This window comes from Chrysemys picta, chromosome 22 (assembly GCF_011386835.1).
Source record: "Chrysemys picta bellii isolate R12L10 chromosome 22, ASM1138683v2, whole genome shotgun sequence".
NCBI classification, from domain to species: domain Eukaryota; kingdom Metazoa; phylum Chordata; order Testudines; family Emydidae; genus Chrysemys; species Chrysemys picta.
In genome coordinates this window covers 11,557,066-11,579,785 of record NC_088812.1, presented here as the reverse complement: position 1 = coordinate 11,579,785, position 22,720 = coordinate 11,557,066, and the positions used below count along the sequence as shown (strand labels likewise).

Here is a 22,720-nt window from a genome sequence, read left to right as displayed (position 1 = left end):
CTTTTGTCTCAGGGTTGGGGCGAGAGCAAGGGAGTGTTTGGGGTTTTCTATACCCACTGCCCTCTGTGCTCTGTACTGAGCCACTACGGCCGGCCTCCTGCCTCTTCTCAGGTGTCTCCTTCCCCCACGGCGGTATGATCTCCCAGCTCCTTGGGGCTCTCACCCCAGCCTGCCAGCTGCTCTCTGCCAGGGGAGGCTCCGTGTCAGCCCCCAACCCCAGGGGGCTCCGGCCCTGAACAGCCTCCAGGCTTGGAGCCGGCGCTCAACGACCCCATGCTGCAGGCAGTGGGGTGAGCTGCCACCAGGGGCTGACGGAGTTGTGGGGGGGGGGGGTTCAGCACCTCGCACTGGGCCAAGGGTGATGGGGGGGGGGGTGCAGCCCATTCCCTGTCACATGACAGAGCCCCCCCCCCGTCAACTCCTCGGGGGCTGGGCCACGCCAGGCTGGCCACGTGCAATGCAGTGTGAGACGGCAGCCGCCAGGCCACATTTATAAATATTATTATTTAAAAAACCCCTTTAATTCCCAGAGTACGAGAGGCCCGAGGGTCCCGGCTACTCAGCAGCACACGCCCCCGCGGCCAACCCCGCGGGGAGCCCCAGGCGCCCACGATCCTCGGCGCCAGGGCCCAGGGGCATCCACGGAACCACGTGTGAGAGCCAGCTCCGAGCCGCATTCGCCCCAGGGCCCCACCATCCAAAGTGCTGCCGTCCTGGGGCCGGTCCTGAGCGCCGAGGGGCTGGCCCAGCGGAGGTGGTCACAGCAGCCCCGGGGGCGACGGGTCCTCGGGTGCAGGGGGGATCCACAGGGACGGGGGAAGGAGTCCTGGGCGGAGCGGGACACCCCCTCTCTGCTCTCTCGGGAGCCCCCAGTCCTGGGGCAGAGCAGCAGCCCCTCGCCCGCACTGAGCTGTCCGGAGCCTCTCCCCAGGCTGGGCAGGGGGTGGGGAGCTGAGGGGGCCCCACAGGGGCCCCAGGGAGCCCCAGCTCAGCGACGGTCCCGCAGACCTGGCTACTGATCGTCATCCAGCTGCTGCAGCAGCGTCCGACGCCGCTTCTCCAGCTCGCCCTCGCTCGGCTCACTGTCCGACGTGTCCCAGACGCTCTGCGTGGGGGCGGGGAGAGAGATCAGGGGGGCAGCCTGCCTGCCTGCCCCCCAGCTGGTGGCCCGCCCCCTTGCCTGCCCTGCAACCTGCCCCACAGCTGGCACCCCTGACCCCTACCTGCCCCACTGCCGGCATCCGACCCCCCTGCCTGCCCCGCAGTCGCCATCCTGGCCCGCATCTGCCTCTAGTCCCTCCTAACCCCACCCTTATCCTGCCCCCCTCTTGCCCCCCAAAGCCAGCACTTCCACCTCCCCTCCCCCCCACTTACCTTCTCCCTCTTGAGGCTGCGCTGGGGGGAGCGCCGTCGCCCCTCCGCCCGCTCCGGCTCCTTCTCCTTCCCCTTCCTGCCTTTCTCTTTCCCTCGCTCGCCCTCGCTCTGGGGGCTGTTCTGTAACACAACGGCTGGGGCTCAGGGGGGCAAAGCTGAGAGGGGGGTGGGGGGGGGGATTCCACCAGCACCCTCCCCGCCCCGGGCTTGGCACCGTCCCCTCCCGAGCTGCACTCACCGATTTGTGCCTCTTCTTCTTGCTTTTCTTCTTCTGCTTCCTGGACTTGCGGGAGCTGAGATCTGCGGGGAGAGGGAGCGTCATGCGGCCGCCGCCAAGGGGCCCAGCCGCGCCCGGGTGCCACGGGCCCAGTCCCTCCCCCTGCCCACCTGCCCAGGGTCGCCCCAGTGCCCACCTGAGTCGGGCGAGGAGGAGAGCTCCGAGCCGGACTCCGAGTGATTCCGCTTCTTCCTCTTCTGGGCCCGCTGGTGATGGGACTCCAGCTCCGACTCTGAGCCCTGGCGGGGCGGGGAGGGGGTTAACACCGCCCAGGCTGGCCCCCCTCACCCCAGCAAACCCCTCTGAGCAGGACCTGATGGACCCGGAGCCCCCCAGGCCCTAAATCCCCTGCTCTCCCCCGCCCGTCCACCAGCTCCAATGGGCATCCGCGCTGCTCAGGGCTCCAGGCCCGGCTCCGGCCCCCCTCCCTCAGGGCTGGCTCTGGGTGGCCCCAGCACACACAGGCCCAGGGCCTCGCCCTGCTTCCAGCTGCCCGGCCCCCCGGCCCTGGCCCCGGGTCTCACCGACTGCGAGCGCTTCCGATGGTGCTTCCTGCCTCTCTTGGCGTGTTTCTTGGCCTTGGCGTGGTAGTGCTGGCACTCGTTCTGCGGGGCACAGAGCCACAGCCCGTCAGGCCCCAGCCCTGCAGGCCCCACAGGGCCAGGGCCACTCAGGGCACAGCGAGGTGGGAAGGAGACAGCGGGTAACCCAAGAGCTGCCATCCCCTCCACATGGGACCCACAGCCTCCCGGGACACAGAGCCCCAGAGCCCCCCACCAGCTCCCCGGGCACAGCCCTGCCCCCTCCACATAGGGCCCCAAGCTCCACCCCCACGGGCACAGCCCAGCCCCCTCCACACAGGGCCCCAAGTCCCACCCCCACCCCCCTGGGCACAGCCCCGCCCCCTCCACACAGGGCCCCAGAGGCCCCCCCGGGCTCAGTCCCACTCCCTCCACATAGGGCCCCAAGCCCCACCCCCACGGGCACAGCCCCGCCCCCTCCACACAGGGCCCCAGAGCACCCGCCCCCCTCCAGGCCCATCCCCGTCCCCTCCACACAGGGCCCCGGACCCTCTTGCCACCCAGAGCACGGCCCTGTCATCCCCTGCCCGGCTGGAGCCAGGCCCTGCCCCCTCCTCACCTCCACCACCTGGAGGAACTCCCTGAAGAGCCGGATCCGCTCTGACTCCAGCGTGATCTGCTCGAAGGCCAGGTCACTGACGAAGCGTTCCCGCACCTGCAGAGACAGGGAGCTGGGGGACAGCCGGCCCCTCCCCAGTGGCAAAGCCCACGGGACGGCACGGCCACCCCCTGCCCCACAGCATGGCCAGCCCCCCTGCCCACGGCACAGCACGGCCCCTGCCCTGGGGGCCAGAGCACACAGCGCGGGGGGGCGGGGGCTCCAGGCTGTCACCGCGCTCTCTCGGGGGCCTTGGGTGACTCCTTCAATCTCGAACCTCAGCCATCGAGTCAAAGATTGGCAGGAAGCTCCCTGAGTTTGGGGGGGAGCGGGGAGGACCCATTCACAGTAGATGGGGACAGCTCACACCAGCACTGCCCTGCAGGACAGCCTGGGGGGTGGGGAGGGGTTCGGCCTGGTGAGTGACACTGGGGTAAGGGGGCCCTAGAGGTGGGGAGGGGCTGGGGCCAGGGGAGTGATGCTGGGGGGAGAGGCCCGGCCTGGTAAGTGACACCCGGGTGAGGGGCTTGGCCTGGTGAGTGACACCTGGGTGAGGGGCTGGGGCCAGGGAGTGACGCCAGGGTGAGGGGCTTGGCCTGGCGGGTGACGCCGGGGTGAGGGGCTGGGGCCAGGAAGTGACGCCGGGGTGAGGGGCCCCGGGGGTGGGGAGGGGCCGGGCCCCGCGAGTGACAGCCGGGTGAGGGGCTCGGCCTGGCGGGTGATGTTGCCCGGGGGCCGGGCGCTGCAGGGGAGCGGGTCCCCCCAATACCTCATCCCAGGAGACGCCGGGCTCCAGGGGCGGGGCCGCCTGCTTCAGCATGCTCTTGAAGGCTGCTTCCCGGCGGCGCAGCTTGCGCACTTCCTCCTTCTCCCTCTCCCGCTCCCGCGCCTCAGCCTTCTCCAGCAGCTGTGGGGCAGACACGGAGGGGTTAACGCCACGGGGTGGGGGCCAGGCTCGGCCCCGCCTCACCCCACCCCACCTACGCTGTTAAAGGTGAGTTTGATGTTGCCTGCGTCCAGCGTGGCTGCCCTCTTGTCAAAGCTGATCACGTGGGCGAAGTCCTCGAAGGTCGTGTTCACCTCCACGCCGAAGCCACGATCCTGCCAGGACAGAGGCAGGGTCACCCCCATCCCATCCCGTCCCCCAGGGCCAGCAGCGGCTGTGCCCAGAACAGGGCGAGGGCAGGAGGTCATGGGGGAGTCCCCATCCCCCTGCACATACAGTGTGGTACAGAAAGAGGGTTCACTTCGCCCTAGCCCTGAAATGCAGCCATCTCTGGGGTGGGGCATGGCAGCTGTTTAGGACAGGATGCAAAGAACAGGCCCACATCCAGCGCAAAGCATGGGTGTTTTAGAGAGGCAGAATGAAATGAGCGGAGCTGGACTGCGGCCCGGATTAGCCTATGGCTTGGGGCGACGGCTTCACACTTCGTCCTCAAGGTGAAGCGCACCTGCAGAAAGAACAGGAGCCTGGCAGGTGGGCACGCGAGGCCGGGCAGAGGGGCCGGGCCATTCCAAGGCCCTCTCCACACAGCAGGACAATCGGGGGCTGGGGAAGCTGGTCAGACAGGACCCCAAACCCCACGGGCAGAGGCAGCTGCATGCCCTCACCTTTAAGATGTCCTTGATGATCTTCTTCTCGTCATGGAAACGAGCCTTGAGATCCTCCACGTAGAATTTAAACAAGTCCAGGGGGGTGGAGCCTGAGCAGAGGGGGCGGCGTTACAGGCCCTGCCAGGACACCCAGCGTGGCACCAGGAGGGGGGGCCGCCGGGCTCCAGAGAAGCCCCCAGCGCACTAATTAATACCCCGCCTCAGGCAGGCAGGTCATTGCACAGGCCAGTCACATCACGAGTGAGCAACAGAACCCAGGAGTCCTGGCTCCCAGCCCCTGCTCTAACCACTAGACACGAATCCCCTCCCAGAGCCGGGGAGAGAACCCAGGAGTCCTGGCTCCCAGCCCCTGCTCTAACCCCTAGTCTATTCTCCAGTCCCCTCGCTAAGCACTTGATGCAGCCTCGCTGGACACTGTCAGACGAGGCCCAGGAGGCGAGCGGCAGCTCACTAGGCCCCAACGGGGAGGTGCAGGAAGGGGACCCGGCCACGGCGGGGATTGGAACCCAGGGACGCCCGGTGCTCAGACCCCTCATCTCTGCTTCAGCATCACAGCCTCTGCCCCCTCGGGCGAGTCCCTTCTCCTCTCTGCGCTTTCCCAGCTGTAGTTGGGGGGGAGGGTGGCGGGGCGACGCTACCCACCCCACTGGGCCCCCCCCCCCCCAGCTCTAACCGGGAGCAGGAGTTCCCCTCTTTCGGGCTCCTGCTGCAGTCACGGCTGGCCCTTTAACACGCCTCCCCCAGGGGCTCCACGCCAGGCGCTGGCTCTCCCCCATGGTCCCGCGGCTACGCCGCTCCTTACCGGGCTGGCCCAGCATGTTGGCAAAGCGGGCGTCGGCGCTCAGCGAGGGGTACAGCTCCATCCAGGTGGACATGGAATGCAGCTGCCCCCTGTCGTGCAGCTCATCCAGAAAGGCCTGGGCAAGAAGCAGCCTGTTATTCTACGATAGAGCGAGAGAGAACTTGGAGATCAGCCCCTCCCCCAAACACACCTGCGCCCGGGGCACAGCAGAGCCCCACCCCCCACGGCCCCTCCAAACAGCAGGGGGAACGGCACGGCTCACACGACCCCTCTGCTGTGAAACAGGTCATCAGAAGGGCCATACTGGGTCCATCGAGCCCAGTGTCCTGTCTGCCGACAGCGGCCAATGCCGGGCCCCAGAGGGAATGAACAGAGCAGGGAATCATCACGTGACCCATCCCCTGTCGCCCATTCCTAGCTTCTGGCAAACAGGCCAGGGACACCATCCCTGCGCCCAGCCTGGCTAATAGCTATTGATGGACCTACCCTCCAGGAACTTCTCTAGTTCTTTTAGAACCCTATTATAGTCTTGGCCTTCACAACATCCTCTGGCAAGGAGTTCCACAGGTTGACTGTGCATTGTGTGAAGAAATACTTCCTTTTGTTTGTTTTAAACCTGCTGCCCATTAATTTCATTGCGTGACCCCTAGTTCTTGTGTTAGGAGAAGGAGTAAATAACACTTCCTTATTGACTTTCTCCACACCCGTCATGATTGTATAGACCTCAATCATATCCCCCCTGAGTCGTCTCATTTCCAAGCTGAAAAGTCCCAGTTTTATTAATCTCGCCTCAAACGGAAACCTTTCCAACCCCCTCATCATTTTTGTTGGCATTTTCTGAACCTTTTCCAATTCCAATTCTCTCTGTGGAGAGAGATCCGGGCCACGGAGAGAGCGAGCCCTGGGCTACGGGCCGTCTGCACAGCCACAGAAAGAGGGAGTCAGGCCACGGCCCGGACTCGCCACCACCTGTGATCCTGCCCCAAACACAGAGCCAACTGCGGCAACAGCTGGGGACACGCTGGGTGGCTTGGCCTTAGGAAAAGGTCTTCGGTAGCTGCTGCCCCCTGCTGGCCACTCCCTGCATAGCAGGTCCAGGGCACCCAGGCTGGGGTAACAACTGGATCCCCCCCAGAGAAGGTCGCTCTGCCCGAAGGGGGTTCAGCTGCCCCTGGCAGGGGGCTCGCTGGTGGGCGGTTATCTGCGGGCAGCAGGGCTGGGTCACTGCAGGGATGTGGCGAATGAGGACAGGACAGGAGTTGAGAGGGAGGCTGGGACTGGTCTCTGGTTTACTGGGTTCTAGACCTAGGTTCTAGTCCTGCTCTGCCTCCGGCTGCCTCGGGAACCTTGGGCGAGGTGCCGGGTGGGCTCCAAGTGCTGCAGCCGGGCCCCTGTCGTGCAGACGCTCGCTGCGGAGGGGGCTGGCGCCGCAGTAAATCTGCCCCCTCGAGAGGCGGTAACTAGGACGAGGGACGAGTTCTCCAGCTGGCCTAGCGCTGCCTGCCCCGGGGGTCTGTCGGCCTAACTACGGCTCTCGGGCTGGGCATTTTCCACCGCCCTGAGCCATGCAGCTAGGTCAGCCTACGCTGTATGTACAGACCTGAAGGGTAGAAGGATCTGGGCTACAAAGCTCCCGGAGCCCCTCCCTAGGAGCAGAGGCAACGGCCCCCTGCTCGGACCCTGCTGCCAGCATGCAGGTGGCCAGGTGCTCTGCGCGCTGCAGGGCACCCCCTGGCGGCCGCCTGGGGAATGAGATCTATGGGCCCCTTAGACCTGTGCGGGGATGTTCACGTCACCTTCCCTTAGTGCCCCGAGCTGGTGTTCACTTGGGCACAGGGAGGGGAGGGGACTGATCCGCCTCCGGCTGTAGTCACAATCCCAAACTCCCTCTGACTTCCAAGCTGCAGAACCGAGCCCTGAGTGACCCACCCAGCCTGGCGTGGAGTCGGGAACAGAACCCAGGTGTCCTGACTCCCAGCCCTGCCGTCCTGTGACACAGAACAGTCACGTCCTGCCGTCCTGCCCAGGCACCTGACCCCGTGGCCATCGCAGCCAGAGCCGGGGGAAGAAGGACAGGAAGGGGAGAAGCTGCCCAAACCAGAACTGCTGGAACAACTACAGGAGGAGGCATTCCAGTGACCAGGGGCCAACCACTGAGCTCTTTAAACCCTGTGGATGTGCAATGACCAGTCCTGCCCTGGGCATGGAAGGGTTACGGCTAATAGTGACCAGACACTGAGCTCCCTCCAGATGCACCCTCCCCCCAGCCCAGCACCCTGACTGCCTCCCGGCCAAGTCCTTGATGCCCCCCAAAGGGGCAGGCAGCCTCCAGCTAGACCTACAGGCCGCCCTGCTCCGCCGAGCCCAGACCAGAGCCGTCACCCCCCGCTAGGGCGTCACCACCTCTTCCAGACCCCAGGGCACGGATACCTGGAAAGCCTCTCTGTTCTTCCGCTGCTGGCGCCTCTCACGCAGCCTCGTCTTCTCCTTCTCCTCCTCCTCCTCCTTCTCCAGCGTGCGGATGTGCTCCTCGAAGCAGATCAGTGCATCCTCCTTGTCCATGTCTGCAAGAGGCGCGGGGAGGGGGGGTGAGCGGGGAGAGCTGGCACCGGGCGGGGTAGGGCAGGGAGGAGCTGGGGGAGCAGGGGACCATGGAGGGGAGCTGGTGGGATACAATAACAACCCTTTGCCCCTCGTCTAGAGGGATGTCCCATGGCTACAGAGCAGGAGCTAGAGCAAGGCCTCTGGTTCTAGCCCTGGCTCTGAGAGGGGAGGGGAGGGGAGGGAGGTTCAGTGGGTTAGAGCAGTGGAGCTAGGCACCAGGACTCCTGGGTTCTACCCCTGCCCCTAGAAGGGGAGGGGCCCAGTGTGTTACAACAGGCAGGTCTGGTGGCCAAGACTCCTGGGTTCTACCCCAGCTCTGGGTGGGCAGTGAAGTCTGGTGGGTTAGAGAGGGGGGGCTGGGACCCAGGACTCCTGGGTTCTACCCCTGTCCCTAGAAGGGGTGGGGGTCCAGTGAGGTAGAGCAGGAGAGATCCAGGTGGGCAGTGAGGTCTGGTGGGCTAGAGCAAGGGGTGGGGGAGGCTGGGCACCAGGGTTGCTGGGAGAGGGGCAGACGGTATAATGGTTAGACAATGGGGTGCAGAAGTCCTGACTCTCTATCCCCTTGGAATGTACCATCTTGGGGAGACAGGTGGGGTCCTTGGAGCACATCTGTTGGAAGGGGATCCTGAGACTAGGGAGATGGGTGCAACCAGATAGCACCTTTCTGGGAGAAAGGGTGTGGCTGGCCTGTACCATTGATCTTGGGGCGGGGGAAGGCGGCAATGGCTGGCCTGTACCATTGATCTTGGGGCGGGGGGGGGCGGGGGGCTGCCCTCACTCTGCAGGTCCTGGTCCTCGGCGAAGGTGGGGTTGTCCATCAGGTACTGCTGGGCCTCGGACCAGGTGGTCTGGAAGCTGACGTTGCTCATGCTGTCCAGGATGTTCTTCAGGGCCTGGATGTTCCGCTTGCGCAGCTGCTTGGCGTGTTCCTGCGTGGAGGAGACGGGCCGCGTCAGACGCCCCCGCCGCAGGGACCCAGCCCAGGACACACGGCGCCCCCCTGCCTCCCGCCCGCAGCCATGGCCTCCCACCCGCTGCCACGGCCCCACCACCTCCCGCCCGCTGCCACGTTCCCACCGCCTCCCGCCCGCTGCCACGGCCCCACCACCTCCCGCCCGCTGCCATGGCCCCCCACCCGCTGCCACGGCCCCACCGCCTCCCACCTGCAGCCACGGCCTCCCACCCGCTGCCACGTTCCCACCGCCTCCCACCCGCTGCCACGGCCTCCCACCCGCTGCCAAGTTCCCACCCGCCTCCCACCCGCTGCCACGGCCCCACCACCTCCCGCCCGCTGCCACGGCCCCACCACCTCCCGCCCGCTGCCACGGCCTCCCACCCGCTGCCAAGTTCCCACACGCCTACCACCCGCTGCCACGGCCCCACCACCTCCCGCCCGCTGCCACGGCCCCCCGCCCGCTGCCACGTTCCCACCGCCTTCCACCCGCTGCCACGCCCCCCACCTCCCACCCGCTGCCACGGCCCCCCACCCGCTGCCACGGCCCCACGGCCTCCCACCCGCTGCCACGGCCTCCCCCCCGCTGCCACGTTCCCACATGCCTCCCCCCCACTGCCACGTTCCCACACACCTCCCGCCCGCTGCCATGGACCCACATGGCCTCCCTCCTGCTACCACGGCCCCACACGCCTCCCGCCCGCTGCCACGGTCCCACACGGCCTCCCCCGGAGCAGCCGCTACTGTGGTGCAAGCCGATAGCGCCAGTGGCCATGGCCCCCTCCCCCACCAGGTGATGCTCCCCCTGAGCTGGGCTGGCCAGCAGCACTGCTCTCACCATCCGGGCCAGAGGCACGCCGGGCCCTGGGGGGCCACGAGGCGCTGAAAATGTGATTACAGGTCTGTCTCATCTTACGCTGGGGTTATGTTCTGCGGTCAGCACGTAAAGTGAAAATAGTCAAAATTACCTTGAGTTCAATGGCGGGTGGGATCGCCCACACTACAGGTACAGTATTAAAATTGTTTTTCTTTTTGTTTTTGCAGACCACGTAAAGCTGAAATCGTGTATGTTAAATGTGCGTAAGATGCGACAGACCTGTACAGCCTAAAGCAAAGGAAATCTTGCTCCCCCTCCAGGGCTCTGTCCCCTTCGAAGCAGATCCCCCCCCACCCCCACCCGTCCATCGCACAGGCTGAGTGCCAGCAGCACACACACACTGGTTACTCTGACTCCATAGGAAACATAAGGGGGTGGGGAACATTTTGACTTTGAATAAGGGGTTCCCGACCTGAAAAGACTGAGAAACGCTGGCGAGCTGCGTAAGCCGGGCCGGAGAATCACGCCCCAGGACCCCTCATCCAGCCCAGAGCCGGGGTGGAGCCACAACATCCCATTTACAGACTCCCAATTGACCCCCTCACGCCTGGGTGAGCCGTTCGATGGTTAATTCCCCACAAAATTGTGCCATATTTCCAGTCTGCCCCAGCCCCTGGGTCTTGTTCTGCCTTCGTAGGAGCCCGGAGCTCTCAGACAGCTCCCCACGTACGTTCCTACTGTGACCATGTGATGTTCTGAGTGTAATATAATATCTCATTGGAAGATGACAGGGCCAGAAAGAGTTAATTAACTCACAGACTGACCTGACCCATGGCCGAACTTTAGAGACTGGTTAGGAAGATCTGTAAATGAACAGAGCTTTGAAATGCAGCCGGCAGTGTTAGAGGTAGAAGGGCAGCTGTTTGCTCAGGGCTTGTGATGGAAGCAAACAAGTCTTGTCTATTGCTACAGCTTTGATTCAAAGATCGAAAAAGGAGTATTAACATTTAGGAAGACACTTGAGGGAAATGGTATTATTGTCTCTCTGAAGGTTGTGGTGACCTGGATCTGAACTGTGTAATGGATAAATGACCCTGTGCTAATTGCAGGATGTTTGGGAGAAGGAGAGTTAGGCCTATTGTTTTCTCAAGCCAAGAGGCTGCTGGAAATGTATAAAAACCCTGGGACAGGATCCTGCTTCATCTCAAATCTGCTTTGGGTTTCAAGAAGGGGAAACCTTAAGCCACAAGGATTGAGATCCCCAGTCACTGACTGGAGCCACCCTGAATATGGACATTGGACTATAACCTATGGACTATTTCTAAAAGGACTTTTGGCAACTACAGGCTCATCTCTGCTGTGTCTGAACCTCAAGAATTGAACTCAAGTCTGTCTGTATATTGATCTTTGAACCAACACCCTCTCTTTTCTTTTTAATACATTTTAGCTTAGTTAATAAGAATTGACTATAGTGTGTATTTTGGGTAAGATCCAAGTTATAATTGAACCTGGGTATGTGGCTGATCCTTTGGGGTTGGAAGAACCTTTTCTTTAATATGATGAGATCAGATTTTCAGGAATCATCATCATATCTGACGTGTGTGTCTGGACGGAGGCCTGAGGCTGGGTACTTTAAGGGAACTGCGTTGGTTGGACGTCTGAGTAACCAGTGAGGTCCTATAGAAGCTGTTCTGTGCTGGTTGGTAAATCTAAGTATTGGAATAGCCACCAGCGTTTGGGGTTTGTCTGCCCCGTTTTGTTTGCAGTTCACCCTGATTGAGTGACCTCAGCCGGCTCCCACGGGCAGCACCGTCACAGACCAAGTCACTGCTTAGCCTTCTCTGGGATCCACTAAGTTGACTGAGGGTCTTTGCTCTCTCACGTCTCTTCTTGTGACTCTTCTCTGAACCCGTCCCCATTTGTCAGCTCCCGTTGGGAAGTGCGGACACAGTATCCAGTCTCACCAGTGCTGCACCCAGAGGTGACACCATCTCCCTTCGTCTTCTTGCTCAGGCGTCCACCCATCACTTCGCCCTCTGAGCCACAGCACCGCACACGCCTGCTCAGCTGCTGCCCACATGGACCCAGTCCCTTTGCCAGGAGACAGTGCCCCGTCCTGCCAGCGCGACCTACCCTCCCGACTCCTAGAGACGTGACCTGCGGCTGCATTAAACCACTGGACGTGCCCAGTTTACGACGCAGCCGATTACTCAGTTGAATCACTATGTCCTGCTCCGCACACTCAGCTGTCAGCTGTGAACGTTTCCTGTACAGATTTTATACCCTCTCCCAGATCCCCGACAAAGCCACTGCAAAGCCCTGGGCCCCGTGGGGGCATGACGAGAATTCCATTTATACTGGTGCCCTGGGATCGAGCCGCAAGCCAGTTTAGACGCCAATCAGTATATGCCACATGGGTTTTGTGCAGCATTCGTTTTTAATCAGGATGGAGTGTGATGGCAGGGCGCACCGCACCAATGCCTGGCGGGGTCACACGGGCCCTACACCATTATGGGACGACCTGGGCTCCGTGCCGACGCCAGACGGGGTCACACGGGCCCTACACCGTTATGGGTCTGCCTGGGCTCCGTGCCGACGCCAGACGGGGTCACACGGGCCCTGACACCGTTATGGGACGGCCTGGGCTCCGTGCCGACGCCAGACGGGGTCACACGGGCCCTGACACCGTTATGGGACGGCCTGGGCTCCGTGCCGACGCCAGACGGGGTCACACGGGCCCTACACCATTATGGGACGGCCTGGGCTCCGTGCCGACGCCAGACGGGGTCACACGGGCCCTACACCGTTATGGGACGGCCTGGGCTCCGTGCCGACGCCAGGCGGGGTCACACGGGCCCTGACAACGTTATGGGACGGCCTGGGCTCCGTGCCAATGCCAGGCGGGGTCACATGGGCCCTGACAACGTTATGGGACGGCCTGGGCTCCGTGCCGATGCCAGGCGGGGTCACACGGGCCCTGACACCGTTCTGGATTGTGACAGTCGAGTGCTCTGCACTGACACCAGGTGGGGTCACACTGGCCCGCCACCGTTCTGGATTGTGACAGCCGAGCGCTCCGCACTGACTCCGGGCGGGTTCACACTGGCCTGTCACTGCCCTGTGCCACAGCTGGGACCCGCCGTTACCTTCTCCTTCTTGGCCAGGAAGAACAGCACGTCGTCGTAGATCTCCTTGCGGTCGCGCTCGGGGACCACAGCCCAAACCTCCTGCTCCCCGAACATCTGCTCAGCTTTCCTGGGAAGGGAACGGCCGGGGCAGGAAGTTACTGGGCCGGCTCCTCACTGCGCACCCGGGCCCAGCGAGGCCACGCAGCGAGACACTTCTCCCCACGGGGACGGAGCCAGAGCGCAGCCAGCAGGTGGGCATACTGACAGGGCAGGGGGCGGCCCGGCTCCTACGGGCTCAGGGGCAGAGGCGATGGAGATGCCTGGAGGGACTGACGCAGTCGGTGATTTCTGACATTAGCAGGGGCTCCTCCAGCTGCTTGTGAAACGGCCCCTCTGGGCCGGGGAGATGCCCCAGGGAGGGCTCCCCCACCTCCCCAGAGATTACTTCCCTCAGTCATTTCCAGAACAGCCTCCCTGGGCCCCGCCTGGCCAGTGACACTCACCTCCCCGATGCCGTCTAACTGGGGCCCCCGGAACCTGCTCTCAGCCCCACTCCCTCCCTCCCCACCCGCAGGCTGGCTACAGACCGGCCACAGACCCAGCAGAACAGCCCACAGCGGATTCGTACCTCTCTACTGCCAGGGAAGGGTGATCTGTGGCTAAAGCAAGTGGCACCAGGACTCCTGGGTTCTCTCCTGGTTCTGAGAGGGGAGTGGGGGCTGGTGGGTTGGGGGGGGGGGGCTGGGAGCCAGGACTCCTGGGTTCTTTCTCTGGCTTGGGGAGGGGAGGCGCACAGGGGTTGGTTGGATCCTGAATGTTGTTAGCTGTCTGTGTGCGTGCTCTCCTAACCTTCCACCTGCTCTGGGACCCTCTATCCAGCACCCCAAGGCCAGGTCCCATAAACAAAGGGGTCCCCCTCAACAGGCAGGACGCGACACCCCTGCCTGGCTGCTCTCCCCACACGGCCTCCCAGCCGCTGCCTGGCCCCTCTCCCCCCTGGCGCCCGCCCACACCTGTAGCGGGTGATGGAGCTCATTCGCTCGTGCTGCTCCAGGAACCGCTGCAGCTCCTCCTTGGCCTCCTTGGCCCTCAGCCGAGCCTCCTCCTTCTCCTCCTTCTCCCGCTGGGCCTTGTAGGCATTGAAGGCCTGCTTCTTCTCGCTCAGCTTGGGCAGGGCACTGGGCACAGACCGGATGGGCTGGGCTGGGTTAGAGGCCCTCACTGGCAGCTGCTGAGGGGCCAGCATCAAGGGCAGAGACGGGGGCGCTGGCTGGAGGGGGCTCCCGGGTACTTCAGCACCGGCCTCTCTCAGCAGTGGGCGTGTGGGGAGCGGGCGCTGGCTGGAGGGGGGCTCCCGAGTACTCCACTCCCGGCCTCTGCCAGGGGGCGCTGTGGGGAGCGGGGCAGGAGTGCTGGCTGGGGGGGAGGGGTTACTCCCAGGTACTCCCTGCAGGGGTCTGCACTCCTGCACGCAGCCAGCGTGGAAGGGGGGCGGTGCTGGCGGTGGGGCTGGTCCCTACCTGTACCGCGGATCGTCCACGATCATCTTCATGGCCAGCTCCCACGAGGTGTTGGAGGGAACGCCCTGACACCAAACGCTGGGACTCAGCTGGGACCGTGCCAGCCCCAGCCTCCCCGGCCAGTCCCAGCCCCCCACAAACAGGACCCCCGCCCTGGCCAGCCCCAGCCACCCGCAAACAGGCCCGCTGCCCTGGCCAGCCCCCCGCCCTGGCCAACCCCAGCCTCCCTGGCCAGCCCCAGCCCCCCACAAACAGGCCCACTGCCCTAGCCAGCCCCCCGCCCTGGCCAGCCCCAGCCCCCCGGCCAGCCCCAGCCTCCCTGGCCAGTCCCAGCCCCCCACAAACAGGCCCCCCGCCCGGGCCAGCCCCCCGCCCTGGCTTCCTCCTCCATACCTTGTCCTTCAGCAGCTCCTTAAAGGCCAGCTTGGCCTCATCCTTGGTGCTCCAGCTGCAGGTGCACCTCTCCCCCGGCCCCCCCCTCCTCCTCCTCCTCCCGCCGGCCGGGGTCACCACTGCGCCGGGAACACAAACACACCAGGGTCACGGCATGTAACGCTGGGGGCTGCGCCCCAGGGAGCTGCAGGAGGAGCGGGGGAGGGGCACAGGCTGGGCTGGAGGGGGGCGTCCCGCTTGGCTCAGCAACACTCACTCCCCGACGGGGATCCTGGGTGAAGAGCCGAGGGCTGCGTCGCTCCCCGGCAGGGGGGATCCCGGGGAAGGGCCGAGGGCTGCGTCGCTCCCCAGCAGGGGGGATCCCGGGGGAAGGGCTGGGGGCCTCGTTGCTCCCCGACAGGGATCCCAGGGGAAGAGCCAGGGGCCCCATCGCTCCCCGGCAGGGGGGATCCCGGGGGAAGGGCCAGGGGCCCTGTCGCTCCCCGGCAGGGGGGATCCCGGGGGAAGGGCCGGGGGCCCTGTCGCTCCCTGACAGGGGGGATCCCGGGGGAAGGGCTGGGGGCCTCGTTGCTCCCCGACAGGGATCCCAGGGGAAGAGCCAGGGGCCCCATCGCTCCCCGGCAGGGGGGATCCCGGGGGAAGGGCCAGGGGCCCTGTCGCTCCCCGGCAGGGGGGATCCCGGGGGAAGGGCCGGGGGCCCTGTCGCTCCCTGACAGGGGGGATCCCGGGGGAAGGGCCGGGGGCTCCGTCGCTCCCCGGCAGGGGGGATCCCGGGGGAAGGGCCGGGGGCTTCGTCGCTCCCCGGCAGGGGGGATCCGGGGGAAGGGCCGGGGGCCCCATCGCTCCCCAGCAGGGGGTGCATTCGGCTGGAATCACATCTCCTGGCCGGTCACTGTTGTCTCTCTTCCACTCTCTGGAGCAGGGCTTGACACCACGGGGCCCAGCTCTTGCCCGGGGTATCCTGTGGAGCTGGGTGTGCCCGGTGTCCAGACAGGCCTGGCCACAGATGCTGGTGCTAACTGGCCCCCGGGCGTAGCGTCCGAGGAGACCAAACGCCCCTGATACGTGTGGGGGGGTCCCTGCTCGCAGCTCCCCAGCCCAGGTCGCCGTCACCTGCTGGTCACTTCCTCCTGCTGCAGGGCTGCCTCCTCCGGGCCTTCGGCCAAGCTTCCCAGCGCAGGCGTCTCCTGCTCCTCCCCACCCGCAGCCTCCGTGTCTGTGGTGGCGGCCGAGGACAGGCTGGGGCTAGAGGCGGCTGACGGCGTCTCCTGCTGCTTCCTGGAAGAGCAGAGAAGGCCGGAGCCTGGGTCTAGTGAGACACAGAGGGGAGGGGGACAGAGGGGCCCACGCAGAGCCCTAAGGGCCAGTCCCCTGGGCTCACGGCTCAGTGGGGCCCACCACCCATGAGGGGCAGGGTGGCCTCTGTAGGCCCCATGCCGGGGGGGTGGTCTCTGCTCTGCCCTCCCCATGTCACCCCAGCGAGGGAGGTACCTGCCCTCGAAACCCATGGCCTTCCGGAGGGCACCCCCCTCTCTGACCCCCAGGGGGCCCTGTTCCTGAGCGCACCCCCACCCCCGGCCTCCGGGGGCCCCCGTTCCTGAGGGCCCTGCTCCTGTGTCCCCCGGGGGGGGTGTTCCTGAGGGCTCTGCCCCCCTCTGGCCCCCAGGGGCGCCGGCGCCCTGCTCTTACCGCCCTGGGTCAGAGCTAACGGGTCCAAGCCCCGGGGGCAGACGCCAGCCACTCACCCAGCCTCCTCCTCCTCGATGAGCGCTGCAAGGAGGGAAACAAAGAGCCCGGCCATTACTCGGTGCCCGGGGGGGCGGCACCCGGTGGCCAACGTGGGGACGTGTCACTGCGAGGAGCTCTGCCTCTGTGCCCGGCGGGTGCAAAGGGTTGAAGCTGCTCCCGGGGCAAAGCAGGGGGCCTGGGGCACGTGGCTGGTGCGATCAGCCAGCTAAGGACTGGCTGCAACCAACCCGCTTCGACACAGGATCTGCCAGGCACTGGGAGCCCCAGGGGCTGAGCCTAATGCCAGGAGTGGGGCAGGGCCGCGCGGGCTCAGCAGGGCGAGGGCCGGAGAGGTGCCGGAGGCTGGGCTAAGGGCTGGGCTCTGACACACAGGCTCCCTGGGACCAAGAGACAGGAGCAGACTGAGAATGGCATATCCACAGCAGACGGCTGGTGGAGCCAGCACTGCCCAGCCTCAACTCCGGCTTCTCCTCTGCCTCCCGGGCCGCGCCCAGGACAGGGCGGGCTGGGCCCTGCTGGCTAACAACCCCCTGTTCTGAACAGGCTGCTGGGGGTGCAGCGGGTCCCTGAGATCTCGGAGCAGGAGTCTAGTGCAGTGGGACTCCTGGGCAGAGCTCAGGGGAGACGCAGGAGGGCTGGAGCCCGGAAGCCCAGGCTCGGAGGCCTGCCCTCATGGCAGGGGTGATCACTGGGGGGTCTGGGACCGCTCACAGGCTGGGGCACAGAGACCCAGGGGGCACTGGCTGCACTCCCAGCCCGGCCCACGGGGGGGTTACCCTGCAGCCCAGACAGAAGCATCAGCCTGGGGCACGGGGGCGTCTGCCGATGCTCCCGAGGGTGTGTTGCCCTGGTCCCCAGCTCCCTGGGCTGCCGCCCCCTTTACCCTCCAGCTCGTCGAGGTCCCAGGGCTTGGTCCAGCGCGACTCCTTGCTCTGGGAGTTGTAGTAGTAGGACTTGCCCGTGTCCGACTTGTACTCCCTCCAGGGACACTGGGAGAGCAGCAGCTGCGGAGGGAGAGAGCAGGGCACCATGAGCCACCAGCCCATGCCAATGGAGGGCACTGACAATACCGGTGCTTAGAATGGAGGCAGGACTCGTGGGGAGCGGGCCAGTGGGTCACAAGAGCTGAGGTCTAAATCCTCATGTTATATTCTGCCTCCCTAATCTCCTCCTGGACGCACACGCACATTTCCAGCGGCCCTCTAGCACTGCTGTGCAGCTGTCACTCAGCTGCTGCACCCCACCCCAGAGGTGGCTGCATCTCAGTGCTGGATGAAGGGCTCTGAAGGAACTCACCTCTGCTTTGGATTTCAGCTCATCCGGCTTCTCCCAGGTGGACTGCTTGGAGTTGCAGTTGTAGTAGTAAATGCGCCCGTCCGGGGCCCTGTGCTCACTCCACGGGGGCTTCTGGCCACCACAAGCAAGAGCAGGGTCAGGAAGGTCCAACCAGCCCCCGCCCAGTCCTACCCCCAGCTGCCCTCCCCAGGCCACACAGCCCCAGGGCCATGCAGCCCACCAGGGCCCCTGCCCCAGCCTCCTCCCTGTACAGCAATGGGCCAGCTCCTGCTCCCACGGCAACCAGCAGCAAAACTCCAGATGACGCCAGTTGGGTCAGGATTGGGCCCGCCGAGCCACTCTCCGGGGTGGTGGAAATGCTGGTGTAACTCACCCCGCTGGAGTAAGGGGCAGGTGGCAACGTGCCATGACCTCCCCACGGTGCTCAGTGGGGAGCGGCGCCCCCTGGTGGCAGGATCAGGCCCTTGGGGCTTGTTTGGCTTTTCCTGGCCCTTGTCCCCGGCTCCTCCCCAGGGGTTAAGCTGGGATCTGGCTGGGAGCTAGGGCGACCAGACAGCAAGTGTGAAAAATCGGGACAGGGGGTGGGGGTAATAGGAGCCCATATAAAAAAAAGCCCCAAATATCGGGACAGTCCCGATAAAACTGGGACATCTGGTCACCCTACTGGGAGCACACACACTGGGGCACCGGAATGGGGCGGGGGGGCAGGGGGCCAGAGCCCCCCACTTTTAGGATGCTTCTGCCACTCCTGACACACATCTGACCGCTGAGGGCTGCGTCACTGGCCAGCCACCCCCCCCAAGAGCCACGGAGAAGGGACAGGACACGCTACCTTGCGGGGGGCGTCCTGCATGGGGGAGCCGCTGCCCATCAGGCTCTGCTGGACGGGGGCCACCATGGGATTCGGGAGCTGGTGGGCATAAGAGTGACAAGAATCAACTCCTCTTCTGAGCTCTGCTGGTGCCCCTCAATCCCGACCCACAGCCCCCTACTACTCCAGCCCTGTCCCCGCAGCTCTGACGGTGCCCCTCAATCCCAACTCCCAGCCCCCTGCTACCGCAGCCCTGCCCCCCAGCTCTGCCAGTGCCCCTCAACCCGACCGCAGCCCCCCGCTACCCCAGCCCTGCCCCCGCAGCTCTGCTGGTGCCCCTCAATCCCGACCCGCAGCCCCCTGCTATTCACGGGGGTTAAGAGGCTGGGATGAACGCTCCTTAGGGATGGGGGGAGCCTGTGCAGCAGTATTGCTGGGGGAGAGGGGGGGGGCTACTCACCGTGGGTGCAGGCTGGGCCGGAGCAGCTGGAAAACAAGAGCCAGATGTTACTGGGATGGTCGGGGGCTGTCAGGTCCTGCACTCAGAGTGGGGGTTACAGATCCCCAAGAGAGACCGGCAGGGCTGGGCACCCAGCATCATGCACAGGATCGGGCCCCCTCAGGATTGGGCATGACTCCCAGGTGCTCCCCTGGGATGCAGCAATGTTTCACCCTCCTCCCTGAGCCGCTGGGAGCAGCAGAAACTCCAGACAGCTCCCCCCTCCCCTGCTAGGATGGACCGGCCCCCCTCTCGTCAGCTCCCCTATGGACCACCCTCCTGCGATGGACCCTGGGACTCACCGCCAATTGGGTCTGTCCCAGGAGCCGCCTGCCAAAAGAGAAACGGGGCCATGAGCCGCGGGGGCTGCGGCTCGGACCCGACCCGTCACCAGACTCCCCCGCCCAGGGCCCCCTGAATCCCTCTACAAACCCCCATGGGAGCTCAGAGCCAGCCCCATCTGCAAGGGGGAAACTGAGGCACGAGGCCAGCCACTGACTGTTCCAATGCTGCAGCGAGCAAGTCAGGAGCAGAACTGGAAAAAGAACCCAGGAGTCCTGGCACCCCGCCCTCACCCCAGGGTGACACCTCATTTTAATGCTGAGCTCTGCTCTGGAAACAGGGATTGGGTAGTGGGGCCCCCGCGGAGAGGGGCAGGACAAGGGCATGGAGACCCCTCTACGTTCCACCCCCAAGTCAGCCCAGGCAGCCCCTGCCGCCAGGCCTGGGCATGGCTGGCTGGACAACGGGGAGGTTACAGGGCTGCTCACCACACCAGGAACAGGACCAGCTGGCACCCCCGGCATCAGCATCCCCGGCATCATGGGAGGCACCATGGGTGGCATCTAGGGGACAGAAAGGTGGCACGTCAGCCTGGCACGGCAGCCGGCAGGCACGGGGCCAATGGAGCCGGGGAAACCGGTTCAGAACCCCGCCCTGTGACCCCCGCCCGCGTCCATGGAACACCGGCAGCATGGCTCCGATCACAGGATCGGGTCCAGAGGGACACGGGGGATGAGGCCACAGAACCTGCGTCTGCGTGGGGCTTTTCCCAACATCTTTGTCGTCGAGGTTTAACAGAAAACTTTTGGCTGCAGAGAGCCCTGGCCCAGCCAGCCCTTGCCAGAGCCCAGCCCCTCCCCTTAGTTACGCTACTCACCACTTCCCCCACTTCTTTCAGCCTGGGAGAGGGACTGACCTGCAGCCGCAGGGTCATGAGACCAGAGCTGGGATAGAACCCAGGAGTCCTGGCACCCGGCCCCCCTGCTGTACCCCACCAGACCCCACTCCCCTCCCAGAGGTGGGATAGAACCCAGGAGTCCTGGCTCCCAATCCCCCCCGCCCCGCAACCAACCAGACCCTGCTTCCCTGATGATGGGTCCCAGGCGTGCGATCCATGGTCCTGCACTGACATTCCACCCCAAGTGGAGGCTCAAGGGGGGCCCCGGACTCAGACAGAAAGAGACAAAGGGAGTGGCTTTACCTGTCCTATGGGTGGGGGCCCTGCCATGGGTGGGAGCAGAGGCGGCATCATGCCAGGGGGCATGGGGGGCATCGCTGGCGGTCTCTGCCCGATAGGAGGGAGTCCCATGGGGGGGAAGGGAGGGGGGATTCCAGGAGGAGGCATCTAGGAGCAAGAAGAGACAGGCTGCATGATGCGGCTCAGCCCGGCCCCAGGGCAGCCCCCTACTGAAGGGACTGGCCCTGGCCAGCCAGGGACTCCCCCACCACTGCAGCTACTCGGGCAGACGCCTGGCACCAGCCACTGGCGCAGCTCGCTCAGGGTGTCTCCTTGTCACCACCGCAGCACGTCCGCACGGGGGCTTCGCACTGCCTGCCAATGCGGCACAAACTGCCCCGTCTGAGCTAACGGGGAGCAATGAGGGTGCGCACGCACACATACACACACGCACACAAGCACATAGACATGTATACACACATATGCACACATGCATACGCTCACATGTGCGCGCACATATACACACACGTATACACATAACCATGTATGCGTACACACACACGTACACACACACATACACATGCACCCACACATATACACACATGCATACACATACACATGCACACGCGCACACACACGTACACACACATGCGTGCACATGCACACGTGCACACATATGCACATGTACGCACACACGTATACACACATGCATACACATACACATGTGCACATGCACACACACATGTGCGCACATGCATACACATACACGTGCACATGCGCACACACACAGCCAGTGTACTGAACTTTGCACAGTCATCCCACACGGCCAGGCCAGCAACTCCCGCTTTGTGCAGGGCTCTGGGACGGCTGGGTCATGCTGGTTTGGTTAGTAAGCGGTGCTGGGTTCAGGTAACTTACGAAGGGTGGAGGCATCATCGGGGGGGCGGTGGGAAACGGGGCCGGCTGCCCTGCAGGGCCGCTGCTGGAGTCCGGAGCCGACTGTCAACAGCAAGAAAAGAAATGCAGGAAACAGCTGGTAAGAAAGGATGGTCTTGTGGTGAGAGCAGAGGGGGCTGGGCGTCAGGACTCCTGGGTTCCATGCCCAGCCCTGACTGGAGTGCTGTGCAGTATCTGACATAGGGGCTACTCGTGCAGACACTAAATCGGATCTTATTTTAATTAAAATAGACACCGGAAAAGAAGCAAAGCAAAGGACAGCGAAGCACAGACTAAAGAGAAGCCGCATCTTCCCCGAGATGGATGGACAGGGGCTGTGTATGGGGATGGATGGATAGACAGACAGAAGAGGAGTATGGGGACGGATGGATAGATAGAAGGTGCATATGGAATGAAAAGATAGTTGGACAGAGGGTGCGTGTGGGGATAGAGGGTGCGTATGGAGATGGACGAATGGATGGATAGAGGGTGCGTATGGGGACAGATGGATAGAGGGTGCGTATGGAGATGGACGAATGGATGGATAGAGGGTGCGTATGGGGATAGTTGGACAGAGGGTGTGTATGGGATGGATAGAGGGTGCGTATGGGGATGGACGAATGGATGGATAGAGGGTGCGTATGGGGATGGACGAATGGATGGATAGAGGGTGCGTATGGGGATAGTTGGACAGAGGGTGTGTATGGGATGGATAGAGGGTGCGTATGGGGATAGAGGGTACGTATGGAGATGGACGAATGGATGGATAGAGGGTGCGTATGGGGATGGACGGATGGATGGATAGAGGGTGCGTATGGGGATGGATGGATAAATGGATGGTTGGATAGAGGGTGCGTATGGGGACAGATGGATAGAGGGTGCGTATGGAGATGGACGAATGGAGGGTGCGTATGGAGATGGATGAATGGAGGGATAGAGGGTGCATATGGGGACGGAAGGATTGAGGGTGTGTATGGGGATGGACGAATGGATGGATAGAGGGTGCATATGGGGATGGATGGATAGATGGATGGTTGGATAGAGGATGCGTATGGAGATGGATGGATAGACGGTGTGTATGGGGATGGAGGGATAGAGGGTGTGTATGGAGATGGACGAATGGATGGATAGAGGGTGTGTATGGGGATGGATGGATAGATGGATGGAGGGTGCGTATGGGGATGGATGGATAGAGGGTGTGTATGGGGATGGAGGGATAGAGGGTGTGTATGGAGATGGACGAATGGATGGATAGAGGGTGTGTATGGGGATGGATGGATAGATGGATGGAGGAATAGAGGGTGCGTATG

At 64.0% G+C, this 22,720-nt stretch overlaps 1 protein-coding gene across 1 annotated transcript; it reads right to left on the bottom strand.

Annotated features, from left to right (window-relative positions):
* Window positions 1-860: 860 nt before the first annotated feature.
* On the bottom strand, window positions 861-22,024 carry PRPF40B (pre-mRNA processing factor 40 homolog B). The gene is given in 26 exon segments (XM_042857387.2): window positions 861-1,105; window positions 1,375-1,494; window positions 1,613-1,674; window positions 1,788-1,890; window positions 2,176-2,256; window positions 2,792-2,887; window positions 3,600-3,737; window positions 3,815-3,931; window positions 4,442-4,533; window positions 5,247-5,385; window positions 7,677-7,810; window positions 8,629-8,779; window positions 12,766-12,874; window positions 13,761-13,925; window positions 14,268-14,332; window positions 14,661-14,735; window positions 14,737-14,779; window positions 15,774-15,938; window positions 16,406-16,430; window positions 17,293-17,413; window positions 17,706-17,816; window positions 18,538-18,615; window positions 18,977-19,002; window positions 19,786-19,860; window positions 20,499-20,642; window positions 21,393-22,024. Coding segments are annotated over 26 exon segments (2,856 nt in total). The 5' UTR covers window positions 21,721-22,024; the 3' UTR covers window positions 861-1,012.
* Between the last annotated feature and the right edge of the window lie 696 nt (window positions 22,025-22,720).